Source organism: Gopherus evgoodei, chromosome 2, assembly GCF_007399415.2.
Source record: "Gopherus evgoodei ecotype Sinaloan lineage chromosome 2, rGopEvg1_v1.p, whole genome shotgun sequence".
Taxonomy (NCBI): domain Eukaryota; kingdom Metazoa; phylum Chordata; order Testudines; family Testudinidae; genus Gopherus; species Gopherus evgoodei.
Window position 1 is genome coordinate 126,489,822 of NC_044323.1, and position 23,627 is coordinate 126,513,448.

Sequence of the window (23,627 nt, forward strand, 5' to 3'; positions counted from 1 at the left end):
CTAGCTGCAGGAGTAAAAAAGGAATGCAGGCAGAAGTCCAGCAATAGAGTGGGGGTTACCCACTTTATTGCACTCAATGCAGCATGTATGATTACCTGCCCTATGGGCAGGTAGTGTATGTGTGCATTTGGTGCAAGGAGCTCCTGGCCCACAGAGAGCATGTGTGGCTTTGGAGACCAGAGCAGCTGAGCTGGAGGAGCTGAGGGAGACAGAGAAGTACTTAGATGAGACTTTCTGGAACACAGTAAAATGTGCTGATGGCCTCTGTGCTGTTGAGGAGGATGAAAGTCCCAGGGAAGGAGAGCATCTAAGGATATGTCTACACTAAGGGATTATACCGGTTTTACAGAAACCAGTATTTGGAAACAGATTGTAAAAAGTCACATGCACGTGGCCACACTAAGCACATTAATTCGGTGGTATGTGTTCATTTACCGAGGCTATCATCGATTTCCGGAGCGTTGCATTGTGGGTAGCTTTCCCATAGCTATCCCATCATTCCCACAGTCTCCCCTACCCATTGGAATTCTGGGTTGAGATCCCAGTGCCTGATGGGGCAAAAAACATTGTCGCTGGTGGTTCTGGGTACAGCCTCACTCCTCCCTCCGTGAAAGCAACAGCAGACAACTGTGCCTTTTTTCCTGGGTGAACTGTGCAGACCCATGCCACAGCAAGCATGGAGCCTGCTCAGCTCAAGACAGCAATCATGGATGTTGTAAACACCTTGCGCATTCTCGTGCAGTCTATGCTGAACCAGAACCTGCAAAACCAGGCAAGGAGGCGGCGGCTACGGCAGCGCAGCAATGAGAGTGATGAGGACATGGACACAGAATTCTCTCAAACCGCGGGCCCTGGCGCTTTGGAGATCCTGCTGGTAATAGGGCAGGTTCTAGCCATTGAACACTGATTTTGTCCCCGGGAAACAAGCACAGACTGGTGGGACCGCATAGTGTTGCAAGTGTGGGACTATTCCCAGTGGCTACGAAACTTTCGAATGTGTGAGGGCACTTTCATGGAACTTTGTGACTTGCTTTCCCCTGCCCTGAAATGCCAGAATACCAAGATGAGAGCAGCCCTCACAGTTGAGAAGCAAGTGGCGATAGCCCTCTGGAAGCTTGCAACGCCAAACAGCTACCGGTCAGTTGGGAATTAATTTGGAGTGGGAAAATCTACTGTGGGGGCTGCTGTGATGCAAGTAGCCAATGCAGTCACTGAGCTGCTGCTACGACAGATTGTGACTCTAGGAAATGTGCAGGTCATAGTGGATGGCTTTGTTGCAATGGGATTCCCTAACTGTGGTGGGGTGATAGATGGAACTCATATACCTATCTTGGCACTGGAGCGCCAAGGAAGCCAGTACGTAAACTGCAAGGGGTACTTTTCAATGGTGCTGCAAGCCCTGGTGGATCACAAGGGATGTTTCACCAACATCAACGTGAGATGGATGGGAAGGGTTCATGATGCTCGTGTCTTCAGGAACAGTACTCTATTTAAATGGCTGCAGCAAGGGAATTACTTCCCAGACCAGAAAATAACAGTTGGGGATGTTGAAATGCCTATAGTTATCCTGGAAATAAAGTCACTATCATTTAAAAATCATGTATTCTTTATTAATTGAGGGAGAGAACTGACAAGGTAGCCCAGGTGGGGTTTGGGAGGAGGATAAGAGGATAGGAAAAGGCCACTAAAAAAGTTCAAAAAAATGACAGCCTTTTGGTTAGACTGTCCACTGGGGTGGAGTCGGTGGGTGCACGGAGCCTCCCCCAACGTGTTCTTACACGTCTGGGTGAAGAGGCTATGGAACTTGGGGAGGCGGGAGGGCAGTTATACAGGGGCTGCAGCGGCACTTTGTGATCCTGCTGCCGTTCCTGAAGCTCCACCAGATGCCGGAGCATGTCAGTTTGATCATGCAGCAGCCCCAGCATTGTATCATCTCTCCTCTGATCTTCCTGTCATCGTCTCTCATCTTGAGCGTCCCTCCTGTCCTCATGTTAGTCCCTCTTGTCCTCACATTCATTGGCATCTTTCCTGTACTTTGATACCACGTTCTTCCACTCATTCAGGCTGGTCCTCCTCTTCCTCTTTCCCGTCCGCAGAATCCTCAGGCATGGCTGAGATTACCCCCACCTCGGAATCCACAGTCAGGGGTGAGGTAGTGGTGGCAGCCCCCCCTAGAATTGCATGCAGCTCAGCATAGAAGTGGCATGTTTGCGGCCCTGTCCCGGACCTTCCATTTGCTTCTTTGGTTTTCTAGTAGGCTTGTCTGAGCTCCCTAACTTTCACACGGCAGCGTACTGAGTCCCTAGTGTGACCTTTCTCCATCATGGCCTTGGAGATTTTTTCAAATGTTTTTTTCATTTCGTCTTTTGGAACAGAGTTCTGCTAGCATGCAATCATCTCCCCATATAGCGATCAGATCCAGTACCTCCCGTACGGTCAATGTTGAAGCTCTCTTTCAATTCTGAGACTGCATGGTTACCTGTGCTGATGAGCTCTGCATGGTCACTTGTGCTGATTAGCTCTCCACGCTGGGCAAACAGGAAATGAAATTCAAAAATTTGTGGGGCTTTTCCTATTTGCCTGGCCAGTGCATCCGAGTTCAGATTGCTGTCCAGAGCGGTCACAATGGTGCACTGTGGGATAGCACCCGAAGGCCAATGCCATTGAATTGTAGCCACACTAACCCTAATCTGAAATGGCAATACCGATTTCAGTGTTACTCCCTTCGTCGGGGAGGATTACAGATACTGGTATTAAGAGCCCTTTATATCAATATAAAGGGCTTCATTTTGTGTACGGGTGCAGGGTTAATGCAGTTTAACACTGCTAAATTCAATATAAACTTGTAGTGTAGACCAGGCCTGACTGGAGCAGAGGGAAACAATCCCATAGTTTGGACCCCACTTCCAGATGGTGTTGTGGTATCCTCTTGCACTGAGGAAACCTTTCTGCAGGAGGGAACTCCAACTATTAGAAAGAGGCAGGTATTAGTAATTAGCAATTTGATTATTAGAAACATAGCTGGGTTTGCGATGACCAGGAGAACTGCAGGGTGACTTGTCTGCTTGGTGCAAAGGTTGCGGATCTCTCGAAACATCTAGATAGATTTATATGTAGTGCTAAGGAGGGGTCAGTGGTCGTGGTACATGTGGGTACCAATGACATAGGGAAGGATAGGAGAGAGGTCCTGGTGGCCAAATTTAGGTTGCTAGGTAAGAGATTGAAGTCCAAGACCTCCATGGTAGCATTCTCTGAGGTGTTCCCAGATCCACGTGCAGGGCTAGTTAGACAGGCAAAACTGCAGAGTCTCAGTGCGTGGAGGAGAGGATGGTGCAGGGAGGAGGGGTTTAGATTTATTAGGAACTGAGGAAACTTTTGAGAAAGTGGGAGCCTATACAAGAAGGATGGACTCCACCTAAACCAAAATGGAACCAGATTGCTGGTACTTACTTTAAAAACTGTTCTACGAGTTTAATGTTAAGGGCTGGAGGACAGCCAACAGGTGCGGAGGAGCACATGGTTTGGACATCCCTTAGGGGAGGATCTATTAATAGAGAATCTCTATGTCCTAGTGAGGACAAGAGGATGGAAAATGATAAAATACAGGCAGAGTCTGTCAAATAAATGTCCCATTCAATTTCATTGTGTAATGGCAGACTGCCAAATGGAGACAAGTGCTTATATACCAATGCTAGAAGTCTAAATAATAAAGTGGGTGAACAAGAGTGCCTCATATGTGACAAGTCCCTCCTCTGCCTTGGTAGGTCCTGCGCTTATTGGCAGTTTTGCACACTTCAGTGATCTTCCCCTCTGGTGGAACCCACAGTCTGGGTCAACTCCTTCTGTGTCTGATCAGAAGTTGCGAGGTTTGGGGGGAACCCGGGCCCACCCTCTACTCCGGGTTCCAGCCCAGGGCCCTGTGGATCGCAGCTGTCTATAGTGCCTTCTGTAACAGCTGCATGACAGCTACAACTACCTGGGTTACTTCCCCATGGCTTCCTCCAAACACCTTCTTTATCCTCACCACAGGACCTTTCTCCTGGTGTCTGATAATGCTTGTACTCCTCAATCCTCCAGCAGTACACCCTCTCACTCTTAGCTCCTTGTGCCTCTTGCTCCCAGCTCCTCCCACGCCTCCCACAAACTGAAGTGAGCTCCTTTTTAAACCCAGGTGCCCTGATTAGCCCGCCTTGATTGGCTGCAGGTGTTCTAATCAGCCTGTCTGCCTTAATTGGTTCTAGCAGGTTCCTGATTACTCTAGTGCAGCCCCTGCTCTGGTCACTCAGGGAACAGAAAACTACTCATCCACCAGTATATTTGCCCTCTACCAGACTCTTGTACCCCACTGGTCTGGGTCTGTCACACACATTAAATGAGGATATTGATATAATAGGCATCACAGAAACTTGGTGGAGTGAGGATAATCAGTGGGATACAGTAATACCAGGGTACAAAATATATCAGAAGGACAGAACAGGTAATGCCGGTGGGGGAGTGGCATTATATGTGAAAGAAAACGTAGAAGCAAATGAAATAAAAATGAATCAAACTGTACCATAGAATCTCTATGGATAGAAATTCCATATTCTAATAATAAGAACATAGCAGTAGAGATATATTACAGACCACATGACCAGGATGGTGAGAGTGACAGAAATGCTCAAGGAGATTAGAGAGGCTATTAAAATAAAACTTAATAATAATGGGGGATTTAAATTATTCCCATATTGACTGGGTACATATCACCTCAGGATGAGATGCAGATATAAAAAGTTTCTTGACACCTTAAATGACTGCTTCTTGGAGCAGCTGATTCTGGAACCCAACGGAGGAAAGGCAATTGTTGATTTAGTCCTAAGTGGAGCACAGAATCTGGTCCAAGAGGTGAATATAGCTGGACCATTTGGTAATAGTGACCATAATATAATTAAATTTAATATTCCTGTGGCAGGAAAAACACCATAGTAGCCCAACATTGTAACATTTAATTTTAGAAAGGGGAACTACACAAAAATGAGGAGGTTAGTTAAACAGAAATTAAAGGGTATGGTACTAAAAGTGAAATCTCTGTAAGATGTGTGAAAACTTTTTAAAGACACCCTAATAGAGGCTCACCTTAAGTGTATACCCCAAATTAAAAACATAGTAAGAGAACCAAAAAAGTGCCATCAAGGCTAAACAAAGTAAAAGAAGCAGTGAGAGGCAAAAAGACTTCCTTTAAAAAGTGGAAGTTAAATCCTAGTGAGGAAAAGAGAAGAAGCATAAACACTGGCAGATAAAGTGTAAAAATACAATTAGGAAGGCCAAAAAATAATTTGAGGAAAAGTTAGTCAAAGACTCAAAAAGTAATAGTACATTTTTTTAAAGTACATCAGAAGCAGGAAGCCTGCTAAACATCCAGTGGGGCCACTGGACAATCGAGATGCTAAAGGACCACTGAAGGATGACAAGGCCATTGCGGAGAAACTAAATGAATTCTTTGCATAGGTCTTCATGGCTGAGGTTGTGAGGGAGATTCCCAAACCTGAACCATTCTTTTCAGGTGACAGATGTGAGGAACTGTCCCAGATTGAGGTATCATTAAAGGAGGTTTTGGAACAAATTGGTAAATTAAACAGCAATAAGTCACCAGGACCAGATGGTATTTACCCAAGAGTTCTGAAGGAACTCTGATGTGAAATTGCACAACTACTAACTGTCATCTGCAGCCTATCATTTAAATCAGCTTCTGTACCAGATGACTGGAGGATAGCGAATATGATGCCAATTTTTAAAAAGGGCTCCAGCACTGAGCCTGGAAATTACAGGCCTGTGAGCCTGACTTCAGTACCAGGCAAACTGGTTGAAACTATAATAAAGAATAATATTGGCAGATCTATAGATAAACATAGTTTGTTGAGAAAGAGTCAACATGGTTTTAGAAAAGGGAAATCATGCCTCATCAATCTACTAGAATTCCTTGAGGGGCTCAACAAGCATGTGGACCAAGGGGATCCAGTGGATATAGTGTACTTAGATTTTCAGAAAGCCTTTGACAAAGTCCCTCACCAAAGGCTCTTATGCAAAGTAAGCTGCCACGGGATAAGAGGGAAGGTGCTCTCATGGATTGGTAATTGGTTAAAAGATAGGAAAAAAAGGGTAGGTATAGATGGTCAGTGCTTAGATTTGAGAGAGGAAAATAGTAGTGTTCCCCATGGGTCTGTTCTGGGACCAGTCCTATTCAACATATTCATAAATGATCTGGAAAAAGGGTGAGGTGGCAAAATTTGCAAATAATACAAAATTACTCAAGATAGTTAAGACCCAGGCAGACTGCGAAGAGCTACAAAAGAATCTCTCAAAACTGGATGATTGAGCAACAAATTGGCAGATTCTGATGGGGCTGGGACTCACCACCACAGCACCTTCTGCTGGTGATGCCAGGAATTAGCTCAGTCCAGTGGAGCACCCCCTCTTGGTGGTGTCCCATCTGTCATCTCGCCCTTAGTTGGCATGTGGACCCGCGTTGCTCCTGACTTGTGGTGTCCTCTTCGAGCCACTGCCCTCCAGCAGTGCCCCTCAGTCCATCCTTGCCCCTTCTGTCTCTTTGCACCCTGGCCAATGTGGGCAACTGCACCCTCAAAGTCACACCCCTCTTGGCAGTGGGTTGGTGCAGCCCTAGACGGCCACTCCCATCAACTGGGTGTAAGGCAAGGAGGAAGGGGGGGGCAGGCCCGCCCACTACTCTGAGTCCTAACCCAGGGACCCTCAAGTGGCAGCCATCCTGCCCTCCTTCTCTCCCTGTGTCTGTCCACATCCTTGGGCCACTTCTCCTTTGGCCCCTCACACTGGCTAGGCCCTTCCCCTCAGGGTCTGCAGTCTGGCAGACACCAGGCTGGAGTTCCCTTCTGCTCCCCAGGCCCTGCCCTGCCCTGCCCTGCCCTGCCCTGTCCCAGGTGCTAGTCTCCCAGCTCTGGAGGCAGACCTTCCCCTAGGAAGGCCTGGGACAGACTGCCTACTCCTTCCCTGAGCAGCCTTTTTATAGGGCTGAGCCTGGCCCTGATTGGCTGGCTCCAATCTGGGCCCTGATTGGCTCCCAATAAGCCTTTTTCTTATTGGCTCTCTGTCTGCGCAGGCCTACTGGCCTACTGTAACCTAAATTCTCAGAGTTGGGGCAGCCGGCCCACTACACAGATGAAATTTAATGTTGATAAATGCAAAGTAATGCAGATTGGAAAGCATAATCCCAACTATACATATAAAGTGATGAAGTCTAAATTTGTTGTTACCACTCAAGAAAAAGATCTTGGAGTCATTGAGGATAGTTCTCTGAAAACATCCAGTCAGTGTGTAGTGATAGTCAAAAAAATGAACAGAATGCTGGGAATAATTAAGAAAGGGATAGATAATAGACAGAAAATATTATGTTGCCTCTATATAAATCCATAGTACGCCCACATCTTGAATACTGTAAAAGCAGCAAAGAGTCCTGTGGCACCTTATAGACTAACAGGTGCCACAGGACTCTTTGCCGCTTTTACAAATCCAGACTAACGCAGGTGCCCCGCTGATATCTTGAATACTGTGTGCAGATGTGGTTGCTTCATCTCAGAAAAATATATTGGAATTGAAAAAAGTTCAAAAAAGGGGCAACAAAAATGATTAGGGGTATGGAATGGCTTCTGTATGAGGAGAGATTAATAAGACTGGGACTTTTCAGCTTGGAAAAGAGACGGCTAAGGAGAGATATGGTTGAGGTCTATAAAATCAAGACTGGTGTAGAGAAACTGGATAAGGAAGTGTTGTTTACTACCTCTCATAACACAGGACCTAGGGGGTCACCAAATGGGCAGCAAGTTTAAAACAAATAAAAGGAAGTATTTCTTCACACAGCACACAGTCAACCTGTGGAACTCCTTGCCAGAGGATGTTATGAAGGTCAAGACCATAACAGGGTTCAAAAAAGAACTAGTTAAATTCATGGAGGATAGGTCCATCAATGGCTATTAGCCAGGATTGGCAGGAATGGTGTCCCTAGCCTCTGTTTGCCAGAAGCTGGGAATGAGTGACAGGGGATGGATCACTTGATGATTACCTAATATTCATACTAAGTTCATTCCCTCTGGGGCACTTGGCACTGGTCACTGTCGGAAGACAGGATACTGGGCTAGATGGACCTTTGGCCTGACCCAGTAGGGCCATTCTTATGTTCTTATGCTTTGGTTTTCAGTAAGGATTATAATATTGAACATAGGCAGGATGGCAGATGGAAATAAATGTATAGAAATGGAAAAGACTACATCTGAGGTAGAAGGAAGAACTTAGATGTTAATGTGCTCAAAGTGAGGAGGGCTGAATAATTTCCATCCCTGAATACCGAAAGAATTGTCACATGAAATTGTTAGTCTGGTAGCAATGATTTTTTAATAAATCTATCTATTCAGCAGTAGTACCATATGACTGCACTAACATCACATCTATGGGGGGGAAAGTGATCTGGGCAATTACAGACTCTGTAATCTGACCTCAGTAGTTAGACTTTAGAACAAATTATGAAGAAAAGAATAAGAAGGAAAAGGAGATGTAATGCAGCATACAACAAGGTAGATTTGGCCAGACTAACGTGAGTTCCTTCTCTGAGAAGATAACTAAATTTTTAGATAGGGGAAAGACATTAAATAGTTGGACTTCAGTAAAGGATTTGATATAGTCCTATATGGGAAATTATTAAAGAAAAAGTGCTCATAATGGGGTCAAAATGTGGTCTTCCATTCTTCTCCTGCAATGATGCCCCAGAGGTCTAGTTTGGTGAAAATTCTGGCAGACCACACACACTCTAGTAGTTCTGAGATTAAGGGCAGAGGATATCAATTTTAGACCATCACCTAGTTTAAGGCCTGATAATCTACAAAGGCTTAATGTTCTGTCCTTTTTCTTAAGGAAAAGGACTGGAGCCCCTGCTGGGGAGGTAGAGCATTAGATGAAGCCCTTGGCCAGGTTGTTCTGGATATACGCTCAAAGGGCTGCCAGTTTGGGCTTGGACATCACTTAGATCCATCTATAAGGGACCTTTGCCCCAAATTGCAGGTCTGTGGGGCAGTTGTAGTCCTGGTACAAAAGTAGCGTGTCTGAATTATGCTTTTCAAAGATGTTCTTATAATCCCAATATGAGATGCAACGGTCATGCTACTTTGACCAAATGAAGCCAACAATTATGGGCAAGTGTGGAGAATAGATCATTTTGAACTGTAATTCTTCCTGATAGCCCTAGATTACAGCCTCTAGGGGTACTGTGTGAAATTCTACACCTCAGGGGAGCACCCTATTCATAATTTGTATAAGATTGGGATATTGCATATAAAGCATGCCTTGTAGGTATCCTGGGAAATGTTATGATCTGCTGAAACCCACTGTTCCATCTAAATATGTATATCATTAATGCATATGAAGTTATAAGAATTGTGTTGTATGATTCTTACTAAAATACGCTGTGAGTTTGGGAAGCACCCAGATACTAGCTCCCAAAAAGGGGATAACCAGTGCCCAGGCAGGTGTTGAACAACCATCAACAGCCATTGTTCAGCAAGGGAGCTAAAATGCAATGACTCCCTTGCACAAGGCCATAGCAGGGGAATTGCTCAGTCTTTTCTGATGACTTAGCAATGCCCAGTAGACATGTCTGGACTTGTCTTCTCCAAGCACATGGACTAAGGGTAAAAAAACACAACACAGTGGCCCCATGCTTGGCCTTTTCTCCTCCCCCCCACCTATGCTGCAAGAAACAAGGACACTCAGAAGACTGAAAACTCCAACAGAGGAGACTGACCCAGGTTTCAAGGGTGAAACCTGTGTACTAGGAACTGCAATATCCAGTGGGGTGAGAAAAACTGCTTAATCTAAATGTTGCCCAGTCGAATAGGGTTGAGAGTTCAGGTTGAGAGTGCTTATATTTTATTTTATTTTGGTAACCACTCTGACTTTTTGCCTATCACTTATAATCACTTAAAATCTATCTTGTAATCAATAAACTTGTTTTACTCACTTTACCAGTGAGTTTGCCTGAAGCCCTTGGTAAATCTGCTCAGGTTTACAAAGGCTGGTATATATCCATGTTCCATTGAAGAAGTGGTGAACTAATTAATAAACTTGCATAGCTCAAGAAAGGTTCTTGAGCAGTGCAAGACAGTATATACCTGAGGTACAAGGCTGGGAGCTAGGGGGATTTGGCTGATGCCTTTCTCTGTGTGATTTATGAGTGGCTCTGGGAGCATTCATGCAATCTCTCTGGGTGTCGGGCTCCACATGCTGGTTGTGCTGAGTGATAACAGCACCTGAAGGGGTTTGCTGCTTGTCACTAACAGTCCCACAATCCTATAGGCTGCATCCCACGAATCCCATCACATGTTTCCTGCGTCACTGGCCCCAAGGACAGGAGGGACCCATCTGTTGTTTCTATGAGAACTGATGTCTGCTTTAAACAGAGGAGGATTTTGTAGTACTCGAGTGGCTTTAGCATCTATGAAGTTATTGGTTGCCCTGGAATTGATCAGGGCCCACTGAGGGGGAAATGACTTTGTTCCATCCACGATATATAACTCTTCATAATTGGCAGTGTGGGGAGAGCCTGTCTGACTTGGATTGGGTTTCTTTCAAGGGTTGTAGTTTCTTGAGCACAGTGCCCAGGCCAGCCCTGCTATACAGCCTGGGCTTGCTCATTTCCTGATTTCTTGTGGATTGAGGTCTGTGAGGGGCAAAAGATGAGGGTATGTCCTAGTGATCCACAAAAAAAACAGGTTAATCATAGAATCCTAGGACCTTGAGAGGTCATCTAGTCCAGACCCCTGCACTCATGGCAGGACTTAGTATTATCTAGACCAGGGGTTGGCAACCTTCAGCACATGGCCCATCAGCGTAATCCATTAGTGGGCTGTGAGACATTTTTTTTATGTTGACCAACTGCAGGCATGGACCCCCGTAGCTCCCTGTGGCAACGGTTCACCATTCCTGTCCAATGGGAGCTGCAGGAAGCCATGGCTGCAGGGACATGCTGGGACAGTCAACGTAAACTAAATGTCTCGTGGCCCGCCAGTGGATTACTCTGATGGGCCGCGTGCTGAAGGTTGCTGATCCCTGATCTACACCATTCCTGACAGGTGTTAGTCTAACTTGTTTTTAAAATCTCCAGTGATAGTGATTCCACAACCTCCCTAGTCAATTTATTCCAGTTCTTAACCACCCTGACAGTTAGGAAGTTTTTCGTAATGTCCAACCTAAACCTCCCTTTCTGCAATTTAAGCCCATTGCTTCTTGTCCTATCCTCAGAGGTTAAGAAGAACAATTTTTCACCCTCCTTTTTGTAACAGCCTTTTATGTAATTGAAAACTGTTATCATGTGCCCCCTCAGTCTTCTCTTTTCCAGACTAAACAAACCCAATTTTTTCAATCTTCCCTCACAGGTCATGTTTTTAAACCTTTAATCATTTTTATTGCTCTTTGGTGGACTCTGTCCAATTTGTCCACATCTTTCCTGAAAGGTGGTACCCAGAAATGAACACAATACACCAGTTGAGGCCTAATCAGCATGGAGTAGAATGGAAGAATTACTTCCCATGTCTTGTTTACAACATTTCTGCTAATACATCCCAGAATGATGTTTGCTTTTTTTTGCAACAGCGTTACACAGTTGGCTCATATTTAGCTTGTGACCCCCAGATCCCTTTCCACAGTCCTAGGCAGTCATTTCTTACTGACTTCCAACATGATTGTGAACCACTGATAACTGCTGTCTGGGAACAGTTTTCCAACCAGTTTTGCACCCAACTTATAGTAGCTTCATCTAGGTTGCATTTCCCTATTTTGCTGATGAGAAAGTCATGCGAGACAGTATCAAAAGCTTTACTAAAGTCAAGCTATACCACATCTACCATTTCCCCCCATACACAAGGCTTGTTACCTTGTCGAAGAAAGCTATCAGGTTGGTTTGACATAATTTGTTCTTGATAAATCCATGCTGACTGTTACTTATCACCTTATTATCTTCTAGATGTTTGCAAATTGATTACTTAATTATTTGCACTATTTTAGCTTTCCTGGAACAGAAGTTAATATGACTAGTCTGTAATTTCCTGGGTTGTCTTTATCTCCCTTTTTATAGATTGGCACTGTATTTGCCCTTTTCCAGTTTTCTGGAATCTATCTTGTCTTCCATGACTTTTCAAAGATAATTGGTAATGGCTCATATATCCCGTCAGCTCCTTGAGTATTCTAGGATGCCTTTCATCAGATATTGGTGACTTGAAGACATCTAATTTGTCTAAGTAATTTATAACTTGTTCTCTCCCTATTTTAGCCTCTTCTGATCCTACCTCATTTTCACTGGTATTCACTGTTAGACTTCCAATCACCACCAACCTTCTTGGTGAAAACTGAAACAAAGAAGTCATTAAGTACCCCTGCCATTTCCACACTTTTGGTTATTGTTCCCCCCACCCATGACCACCACTACCCAATTGAGTAATGGACCTACCCTGTCACTGGTCTTCCTCTTGCTTCCAATGTATTTGTAGAATGTTTTCTTGTTATCCTTATGTCTCTAGCTAGTTTGATCTTGTTTTGTGCTTTGGCCTTTCTAATTTTGTCCCTACATACATTGAAGATCTCCTGGGTAAGCCAGGGTGGTCTCTTGCAATATTTCCTATCTTTCCTATTCAGTGGAAACTCTTGTGCCCTTAATAATGTCTCTTTGAAAAACTGCCAACTATCTTCAATTGTTTTTCCCCTTAGACTTGCTTCCCCTGGGATCTTACCTACCAACTCCCTGAGTTTACTAAAGTCTCCCTTCCTGAAATACATTATCTTTATTTTGCTGTTCTCCCTCCTATCATTTGTTAGAATCATGAACTTATTTCATGATTGCTTTCACCCAAGCTACCTTCCACTTTCAAATTCTCAACCAGTTCCTCCTTATTTGTCAAAATCCTCTGGATACATCCAACAGTGGTATTTTTAGCATCATTCTGTCTACTATAAATCTCTTGAAATTGAAAAATGCTGTCTTCATAGTGTTATTAAGTTTTCTTTGATCTAAGCATATTCACCATATTATAGTTTTTCTAGTACCACCATATGATGTGCCCAGTTATTTTGTTTGATTGATTGATTTTTTTTATAACTTTTAAATTCTCCATGCATGTTAGTTCCATGCTGAACCTGAGTAGCTCCTGTGAATTCTCGATAGTCTGGTACTACCTACAGTACACTCAGTGACGGCAACATCCATATCCTACTACTTGAACATATCACTTAGCATTCCAAAAATCCAGATTTGATAATGGCTATAAACATAATGCTACTAACTTGATCTTGAGTGCAAATGATGCTGTAATAGCTGGGGCAACTTTGGTGTGTAGACAAATGGGGGAGGTATGTCCTTAATTCAACTGATTTAATCAAAAGTACAGTCAAATTTCTTTGGTATGTTGTTTTGTTTTACATTGTGTAAGATATCTAATTTTTATTTGGTCATGTTACTTTTTAATGGCTAATAGAGATTGAACTTCCATGTCTCCATACTCCAGCTGAGGCCTCACCAGTTGCAAGTAGAGTGGAACAATTACCTCCCATGTCTTACATATGACATTCCTATTAATACCTCCTACAGTGATATTTGTCTTTCTTAACACCGACCCACTGTTGACTCATATTCAATTTGTGATCCCCTATAAATTCCAAATCCTTTTTTGCAGTATTACTGCCTAGCCAATTATTTCCCACTGTGTATTCATATATTTGATTTCTCCTTCCTAAACCTAGTACAGTAAAAGCTGTTTTATCCGGCATGTTTGGGTAATGGGGGGTGCCAGTAAATGAAAAATGCGAGTTAACTCACAGGAAGGAAGTTTGGGTGTGGGAGACGGTGCAGGGATGCAGGAGGAGGCCTAGGGTGCTGGATGTGGGGGATAGTCACCTCAGGCAGCTCCCCGCAAGCAGCGACCTGTCCCGGCTGTTCCGAGGAGGAGGCGCAGCTCCCATTGGCTGGGAACCGTGGCCAATGCGAGCTGTGGTGGCAGTGTCTGGGGCAGAGGCAGCATGCAGAATCTCCTGCCATGCCATTTTGACTTCTAATCTTGCCCTCCAAAGTGCTTGCAACCTCACTCAAGTTAGTGTCATCTGCAGATTTTATAAGCATGCTCTCAAATCCATCATGAAAATGATGCACAGTATCAGACTTACCAACAGACCCCACAAGACCCCATTTGATACATCTCCCAGTTTGACAACAAACTATTGATAACTACTCCTTGAGTTTGGTCTTTCGATCACTTTTTCACCTCCTTATAATAACTTCATTTATATTTCTGTAGTTTTCTCAAGAAAACGTCATGTGAGACTGTGCCAAAACCCTTGCAATATAACACATCTACTGTGTCTCCCTTATACATTAGGCTGGTTACACTAACCAAGAAGGAAATTAGATTGGTTTGACAATACGAATTCTTGAAAATCCATATTGACTATTACTTATTGCTAAGGATATGAGTCTGTCATGGAAGTCACGGGTTCTGTGACTTTCTGGGACCTTTGTGACTTCTGCAGTGGCAGGGCTGGAGCAGATGTCAGCCTTGGGATCACTGGAGCAGTGACCCTAGTGCAAAGCAGCGGGCTCTGTGAATTTTTGTTTATTGCCTACAACCTGTCCCTGACTTTTACTAAAAATATCTGTGACTGAATCTTAACTTTTCTTATCGCCTTGTTGTCCTCTAGGTTTGAGCAAATTGATTGTTTAATAACTTGTTCCAATATCCTTCCAGGTATTGAAGTTAGTCTGGTCTATTATTCCACACCTATTTCTCTTTATTTATTTTCTTGGTTCAATTAGGGTTTTCATTTGTGACTTAGTAATGTCTGCAGTTCTGAAGATTATTATTTACTTGTGTTAATGTAGTACCTACGAGCCCTAGTCATGGACCAGGACCCCATTGTGGTAGATGCTTTACAAACAGAGAACAAAAAAGATGGTCCCTGCTTGGAAGAGCTTACAATCAAGATAAGAGACAGCTGATAGATACAGACAGTATGAGGCTACAATGCGACAGTATGCATCAGCATGATAGGCAGTGATCTCTGCATATCAACAGCCTGACAGTTGTCAAGTTTTGTAGACATCACAACAAAGGAGGGTTTTGAAAGAGACTAATGAGTTTTTCAGATATTTATGGGGAGAAGCATGTTGGCAGTAACTGAGATGTGAGATGGTGGGGCCCTAGACATGAGTATTAGCTGTATGTATTGAAAAGCAAGGCTGTTTCTCAGAGATGTTATGTGTGAAGGGTTAACAAGAGTTAGACATAGCTTGGATGTGAGGACCTACAGAGGAGGTCAGAGTTGAAGGTGGCACCCAGGTTACAGGCCTGAGTAACAGGCAGGATGGTGTTGATGTCCACAATGATAGAGAAAGGAGGTACAACAATATCTACTTAATTCAGGGAAGAGCAATGGCTTATGTTACACAGGTCAGACTAAGTGATCAGATTGGTCACTTTTGGCCTTATAATGTTTGAATGACTATTACTTTAGTTAATGTTATAGATTCTCAACAATCTATCCTTAAAACTTCAACATTATCATGGAAAGCACACACATACTAGAGGGATGCACAATCTTATAAAAACCTGGTCAGATAGTTTTAATATTAAACAGAAAACATTGTACCTTTCAAAATTCACAGGTTTTAGTTATCTTTCCTAGACAAATTAGAGGATGGGCCAAAAGAAACCTGATGAAGTTCAATAAGGACAAGTGCAGAGTCCTGCACTTAGGACAGAAGAATCCAATTCACTGTTACAGATTAGGGACCGAATGGCTACGAAGCAGTTCTGCAGAAAAGAACCTAGGGATTACAGTGGACGAGAAGCTGGATATGAGTCAACAGTGTGCCCTTGTTACCAAGAAGGCTAACAGCATTTTGGGCTGTATAAGTAGGGGCATTGCCAGCAGATTGAGGGATGTAATCATTCCCTTCTATTCGACATTGGGGAGGCCTCATCTGGAGTACTGTGTCCAGTTTTGGGCCCCACAAGAAGGATGTGGACAAATTGGAAAGAGTCCAGCAGAGGGCAACAAAAATGACTAGGGGACTGGAGCACATGACCTATGAGGAGAGGCTGAGGGAACTGGGTTTGTTTAGTCTACAGAAGAGAAGAATGAGAGGGAATTTGATAGCTGCTTTCAGCTACCTGAAAGGGGGTTCCAAAGAGGATGGATCTATACTGTTCTCAGTGGTATCTGATGAGAGAACAAGGAGTAATGTTCTCAAGTTGCAGTGGGGGAGGTTAGGTTGGATATTAGGAAAAACGTTTTCACTAGGAGAGTGGTGAAGCAGTGCAATGGGTTACCTAGGGAGGTGGTGGAATCTCCTTCCTTAGAGGTTTTTAAGGTCAGGCTTGACAAAGCCCTAGCTGGGATGATTTAGTTGGGAATTGGTCCTGTTTTGAGCAGGAGGTTGGACTAGATGACCTCCTGAGGTCCCTTCCAACCCTGATATTCTGTGATTCTATGTTGATCTGACTCACATAGCTATATATTGAAGAACCAATGCCTTTCAAATTCTGATTTTTTGAAATATATCACATTTATAAATCTGCATAAAGACTGTCTTTCAAACTCATTCTTAAAGGTGAACCTTTTAAACCTTCATTATTTCTTTCATCACATGCAGTAAGAAACCTTAACACTCTTCTGATCTTAGCTATTTTTAACAAAGTTTTTGTTTGTAAATTTGCCAGTTTTTTGAATGAGCACCAAAAGTTTGAATAAGATTGGTATATACTACATTGCCCACAGGAGGGAACTTCTTCTAAAACAGATCTTCTGAGGCTCATCAAAATGCACGCTGTCCTCTTGCAAATTTTAGCAAGTCTATAGGAGGGGAAGGTGTACTGCAGAAGAAGGATTGGATATGGAATTAATGCAGGAAAAGCAGAGGAAGATAGTATCAGACTTGGGAACTGCAGGAACTTAAAACATTTATGTCTAAAAATTGTGAATCTTTAACATTTTAGCATGGATAAAAGACTTATTTTTCTTGTCCCCTTCCATGCTCCTCTGTTCTCTGTAACCCTTTGTCATTGATGTCCCTTTCCTCCATTTATCAGCACTCTTTAAGGCTGTTTTGTAAAGGATCTACATGCTCTTCCTCAAGTGCTTCCTTCTGGTTACCATCAGGTATGCAGGGGATCACACCTGTCTGAACCCTGAGGCCATCTGGCTATGTATCGTTAGACTGGGAGAGTGCCATACAGTATGAGGCACCCCCACCTCAATCTAAGGACTCAGAAGTAGATCCCTGATATGTCTGGCTCCTGCATAGATGTGATGATGTTGGTGGGGAAGGTGCTGGGAGAAGAACAAACAGAATTCGACCCAATACCTTAACATTGATTTCAATATGTTGAGTTAGTACCATGTTATACACACTATAAAGCATAAGAAAATAAATCTCTAATATTATTCTTAGGATAGTAATTTTAACCGAGTATTGTCAGGTTAAAATATAATATATTTTTTTAAAATATAGATATACTTACCAGTGTTACTTATAACTTTGGGCATGTCTACACACCAAAAATTGTGCATGGCTAACCTACTTGAGCTAGCTTGAATCTAGCTAGCATGGGTAGCAATGACAGTGGAGACAGCAAAGAGTGGGCTAGCAAGCTAATTACATACCCTGGGTCTGTGCCAGGCTTGAACTACACACACTGAAGTCTGCATTGCTATTGTTACCCATGCTAGCGGGATTAAAACTGAAACAATGTGATTAGTCTAATTTACTTTTACCATTTATGATATTAGTGTATTTTATATTAACTTTGTTAGACAATTAAAATATAGTTAGCAATTTGATTTGTTCTTATTCCCTTTCTAATTGTTTTTATTTTCTAGCTCTGATATTTGAATGGAATGATACAATGTTTTGGTTGCAAGCATTGGTTATTTCCATTTAAATTTCTTTTTAAAATAAATCTGTTTCTTATGCAGAGCAGAAATTTGAGTTGCCAGGTCAATTTAGGTCCCAAATTTTGGTTTGAATAAATATATTTTTATAAATATATATATATTTCTCTAAATTTGGGACCTAAGTTGACTTGGCAACTCAAATGTATTGTCTAGGATATGATGTGCATCTCTCAGTCTGACTTTTTTTTTTAATTTTACTTTTTTTATTTCACAGCTGGTGGCTCTTACTATATGATTTCAAGATCTTTAGGGCCAGAGTTTGGCGGAGCAGTGGGACTCTGTTTTTACTTGGGTACAACTTTTGCAGGAGCTATGTATATTCTTGGTACCATTGAAATTTTGTTGGTAAGTATTTTATCTTTTAAGATTTGACTATATTCCATCAGGTTTTGGAGCTAATAGAGCAGATATACTAACCTAAAATGCATTCCAAGTCAATATTATTTTTTAAAATGTTTTGTTGATATTTACCATTTGAGATGCTGACTTTCTTTCAAAGAATCTTGCATGGAATGTGTTTTTGGAATAATTTATAATCTGAACAATAGGAGTATGTCATCTTGTCACCTTGATTGATTGGTCCTTCAGCCCTCATATAAATTGCACAAATCACAACAGATCTTCCATTCTTCTCATATCCTGGCCTTCCTTCTCCATGCATGGCCATGTCTTTTCATGACAAAATCTTCCCATCTCTTTGGAAGTCAACTGAGTGGTCATTTCAGTTCTAATGTGTACCACTCGGTGACAGCTGCAGTCCATTATTGTCAGTGAGCCTCACTATATGCCCGGCCCATCACGTTTTACTTGCCTGCTCACAACGACATCCTGCACGCCACTCTGCTGTCTGATCACTTAATTGGGGACTCGGTCATGGATTGAAATTCCCAGAATTCTTCTTTCCATCCCCCTCTCCATGACAGACAGTTGCTGCTCCTCTGTCTTTGTCAGCACCCGTGTTTTGCTGCCGTACAACATTGCTGGCAGTATGGTTGAGTTGAAGAGGCTGGCACATGTTGCCTTGCTGATTTTTCCTTGGAGGACGTCCTTGATAGAACTGAATGCACACTAGCTTGCTTTCTTTCTTCACAAGAGTTCACCTTCCTGATCATGGCGCATGTTAATTTCTTGGCCCAAATACATATATTGCTTAACTTCTATTTGTTCTCCCTTAATTGTTATTTGGGCTTTTGGCTAGGTATCAGACAGCATAAATTTAGTTTTGGATCGGTTAATTTTCAGTCCAGCTTGGCTGTTTTTTGTGTTGAATTCTCGCAACATTTTGTTTGATAGTATTTTTGGTGATCAACACAATATCATCCGCGAATCTGAGATGGTTTAACTGCTCTCTGTTGATGTTGATTCCACCTTTCCAATTCATCCACATCAATATCAATTTGAGACAGGCTGTGAAGAGTTTGGGTGAAACCGTGTCTCCTTGTTTCACACCTTTCTTAACTGAAATGCAAGAGGGAGTATCAAATAAAGTTATATCTGTTGTGCAGTCAGAATTTGTTTCCTTTAATAGTTTGATAGTTTGTGTCGATACCCTGCTCTGCAAGAGTTTTCAACATTGCATTGATCTCTATGCTGTTATATGCTTTTTCGTAGTTGATTAAGGCAATACATAAGAGGAATTTGTATTCTCTTGAGCATTCCAATAGCTGGTTGATAGTGAAACTGTGGTCCATTGTGCTGAAGTTCCTTCGAAAGCCTGCCTGCTTTCTTGGCTGCTGCTTGTCCAGACTCTGTGAGAGTTGGTTTGTTATTATTTTGGTGAACAGCTTGTAGACATGTGAGAGCAAGCATATTGGATGATAATTCTTTAGATCTTCATGATCGCCCTTCTTATAAAGCAGAATGGTATTGGACTCCTGCCATCTAGATGGTATCTTCTACATTTCCAAGTAACGGCTAAAGCTCTGAGCAAGGGTTTCCCAGAGGTTTTGATCTCCAGCTCTTATCATTTTGATTGTCAGTCCATCTTTACCTGAGGCGTGTCCTTTTTTCATTTGGTGAACTGTCTGTCAAACTTCACTGACAAGGACTGGGAGTACATGCTCAATGGTCTGTTGAAGTGTTAGTACTGGGTCATTTATCTGAGATGTGAACAGTTCAGTGCAGAAATTTTTGCAGACCGCTTCTGTCGCTGTTCTGTCAATTACTGGTTTTCCATCTCTGTTCTTCAGTGCCGTTATTGTTGACCTGCACAGTATCAATTCCCTTTTGCATTTTTTGAGGCTTCTGCGATCTTCAGCTGTCTCTTAAGAGACTTTCATTTTGGTACTTCTCAAAGTCCTCCTTTAGTCTTCTTCTGATCAGCTTGCAGAGGAGGGAGTACTCAATTTGTCACCATCATTTTGCTTGATATTCTTCTGCTTCTCTAGTAAGTTCCGCATTTCCTCCAAGATTCTTCCTTTTGCTCTTTTTGGTCTTTCTTTCTCAGCTAATTTCATGCATTGCCTCAACTTATCTGTGAAGTTTTTATAATCCTCATTGCAGATATCTATAAGTCTCCAGTCTTCCTTGGAAATGTTCACTTTCAAGATTGCCTCATCGAATATTTGTAGCCGCTGTATCTGATTATATAAAAGTGCTTACATAAAAGAATAGAAAAAAATGTTGTTAGTTCAGGTTGCTCTGCTCTACATTAATAACATTGTCTTCAAATTCTAAGAAAGCTCACATGTTAAATTGTTCCCTTTTTTGTAAAAAATCCCAAAAGAAAAGCATATGTTTCAAAGAGTTGTACTTTTACCATTTGTGTATTCCTTGTTTGTGTTGTGATAAAGTTCCTCCTCTACCTTGGTGGGTTCTGTGCTTATTGGCAGATTTGCTTGCCTCACAGATTCACCCCGTGGGTCGGGAAATAGCCCAGAGACCTCCCCCTCTGGTAGAAGCCACAGTCCAAGTCAATTCCTCCTGTGTTTGATCAGAAGTTGGGAGGTTTGGGGGGAACCCAGGCCTGCCCTCTACTCCAGGTTCCAGCCCAGGGCCCTGTGGACTGCAGCTGTCTATAGTGCCTCCTAGTAAAGTTGTGTGACAGCTACAACTCCCTGGGCTACTTCCCCTGGCCTCCTTCCAACACCTTCTTTATCCTCACCACTGGACCTTTCTCCTGATGTCTGATAACGCTTGTACTTTTTAGTCTTCCAGCAGTATACCTACCCACTCTCAGCTTCTTGCACACCTCTTGCTCCCAGTTCCTCTCATGCACTTCCTCTTCTCTGGCTCCCTCTGGCCTGACTGGAGTGAGCCCTTTTATAACATCAGAGAGGCCTTAATTAGAGTCAGGTGCTTAACAGCCTCACCTGACTCTTAGCAGGTTAATTGGAGTCAGGTGTTCTCATTATAGACTCATAGACTCTAGGACTGGAAGGGACCTCGAGAGGTCATCGAGTCCAGTCCCCTGCCCTCATGGCAGGACCAAATACTGTCTAGACCATCCCTGATAGACATTTATCTAACCTACTCTTAAATATCTCCAGCGATGGAGATTCCACAACTTCCCTAGGCAATCTATTCCAGTGTTTAACTACCCTGACAGTTAGGAACTTTTTCCTAATGTCCAACCTAAATCTCCCTTGCTGCAGTTTAAGCCCATTGCTTCTTGTTCTATCATTGGAGGCTAAGGTGAACAAGTTTTCTCCCTCCTCCTGATGACACCCTTTTAGATACCTGAAAACTGCTATCAGGTCCCCTCTCAGTCTTCTCTTTTCCAAACTAAACAAACCCAATTCCTTCAGTCTTCCTTCATAGGTCATGTTCTCAAGACCTTTAATCATTCTTGTTGCTCTTCTCTGGACCCTCTCCAATTTCTCCACATCTTTCTTGAAATGCGGTGCCCAGAACTGGACACAATACTCCAGTTGAGGCCTAACCAGCGCAGAGTAAAGCGGAAGAATGACTTCTTGTGTCTTGTTTACAACACACCTGTTAATGCATCCCAGAATCATGTTTGCTTTTTTTGCAACAGTATCACACTGTTCACTCATATTAAGCTTGTGGTCCACTATGACCCCTAGATCTCTTTCTGCCATACTCCTTCCTAGACAGTCTCTTCCCATTCTGTATGTGTGAAACTGATTGTTCCTTCCTAAGTGGAGCACTTTGCATTTATCTTTATTGAACTTCATCCTGTTTACCTCAGACCATTTCTCCAATTTGTCCAGATCATTTTGAATTTTGACCCTGTCCTCCAGAGCAGTTGCAATCCCTCCCAGTTTGGTATCGTCCGCAAACTTAATAAGTGTACTTTCTATGCCAACATCTAAATCGTTGATGAAGATATTGAACAGAACCAGTCCCAAAACAGACCCCTGCGGAACCCCACTTGTTATACCTTTCCAGCAGGATTGGGAGCCATTAACAACTACTCTCTGAGTACGGTTATCCAGCCAGTTATGCACCCACCTTATAGTAGCCCCATCTAAATTGTACTTTCCTAGCTTATCTATAAGAATATCATGCGAAACTGTATCAAATGCCTTACTAAAGTCTAGGTATATCACATCCACCGCTTCTCCCTTATCCACAAGGCTCATTATCCTATCAAAGAACGCTATCAGATTAGTTTAACATGATTTGTTCTTTACAAATCCATGCTGGCTATTCCCTATCACCTTACCACCTTCCAAGTGTTTGCAGATGATTTCTTTGATTACCTGCTCCATTATCTTCCCTGGCACAGAAGTTAAACTAACTGGTCTGTAGTTTCCTGGGTTGTTTTTATTTCCCTTTTTATAGATGGGCACTATATTTGCCCCCTTCCCGTCTTCTGGAATCTCCCCTGTCTCCTTAACCCGTACTCCCAGAGCCCTGTAGTCACTCTTGATCTGCTCAGCGTCACACCTCGCAGTATCATTTGTGCCCACATGGATGAGTAGCATGGGATAGTAGTCAGAAGGCCGGATAATTCTCGACAAAGCCTCTGTAACATCTCGGATACGGGCCCCTGGCAGGCAGCATACTTCCCGGGATGAACGGTCAGGGCGACAGATGGGTGTCTCCGTCCCCCTCAGCAGAGAGTCTCCAACCACCACTACCCTACGTTTCTTATTATCAGTGGTGGCAGCAGACCTCCCAGCCTTAGGGGTACGAGGCTTCACCCCCTTAACTGTTGGGGGTGATTTCTTCTCTCCTGTATCAAGAAGAGCATAATGGTTATCTTTTACCACAACAGGAGGGTTCGCAGCAGCGGTGGAGCACTGCCTGCTGCTAGAAGTAACCAGCTGGCTGTGTCCACCCTGAGCCTCCTCCTCCACTGGTGTGTCAGATACACCCTGAGGCATCTCCTCCTTCACTGGAGTGTCAGTAGTCCTGTCAACTGGGACAGCACCATCAGCTGTCTCCACATGGATACTGTCCAGGAATTGCTCATGGACATAGATGTTTCTCAGCCTGGCCACCTCCTCCTGTAGCTCTCCCACCTGCTGCCTGAGAGATTCCACCAGCAGGCACCTTTCACATTGGATGCCACCCCCAGCCTGGATATCAGTAAGTGGAAATTGCAAATTACAGTCTTTGCAAGCCCACACCAGAATCTGGGTAAAAGCATCCATGCTTTGGTGATCTGTCTGGCTACAGGCGCAGGTGGAGGAGACAGAAGCAGTGCTGGCACAGGTGTTGCG

General features: G+C 43.1%; 1 protein-coding gene across 4 annotated transcripts in view; it reads left to right on the plus strand.

Annotated features, from left to right (window-relative positions):
* The window catches only part of SLC12A7 (solute carrier family 12 member 7), a 283,500-nt gene that overhangs the window by 148,717 nt on the left and 111,156 nt on the right, over nt 1-23,627 (plus strand). For all 4 annotated transcript variants that reach the window (XM_030551652.1, XM_030551653.1, XM_030551655.1 and 1 more), the window contains exon 6: nt 18,212-18,342. In XM_030551652.1, the coding sequence (XP_030407512.1) occupies nt 18,212-18,342 (131 nt within the window). The remainder of the gene's footprint in view (nt 1-18,211; nt 18,343-23,627) is intronic.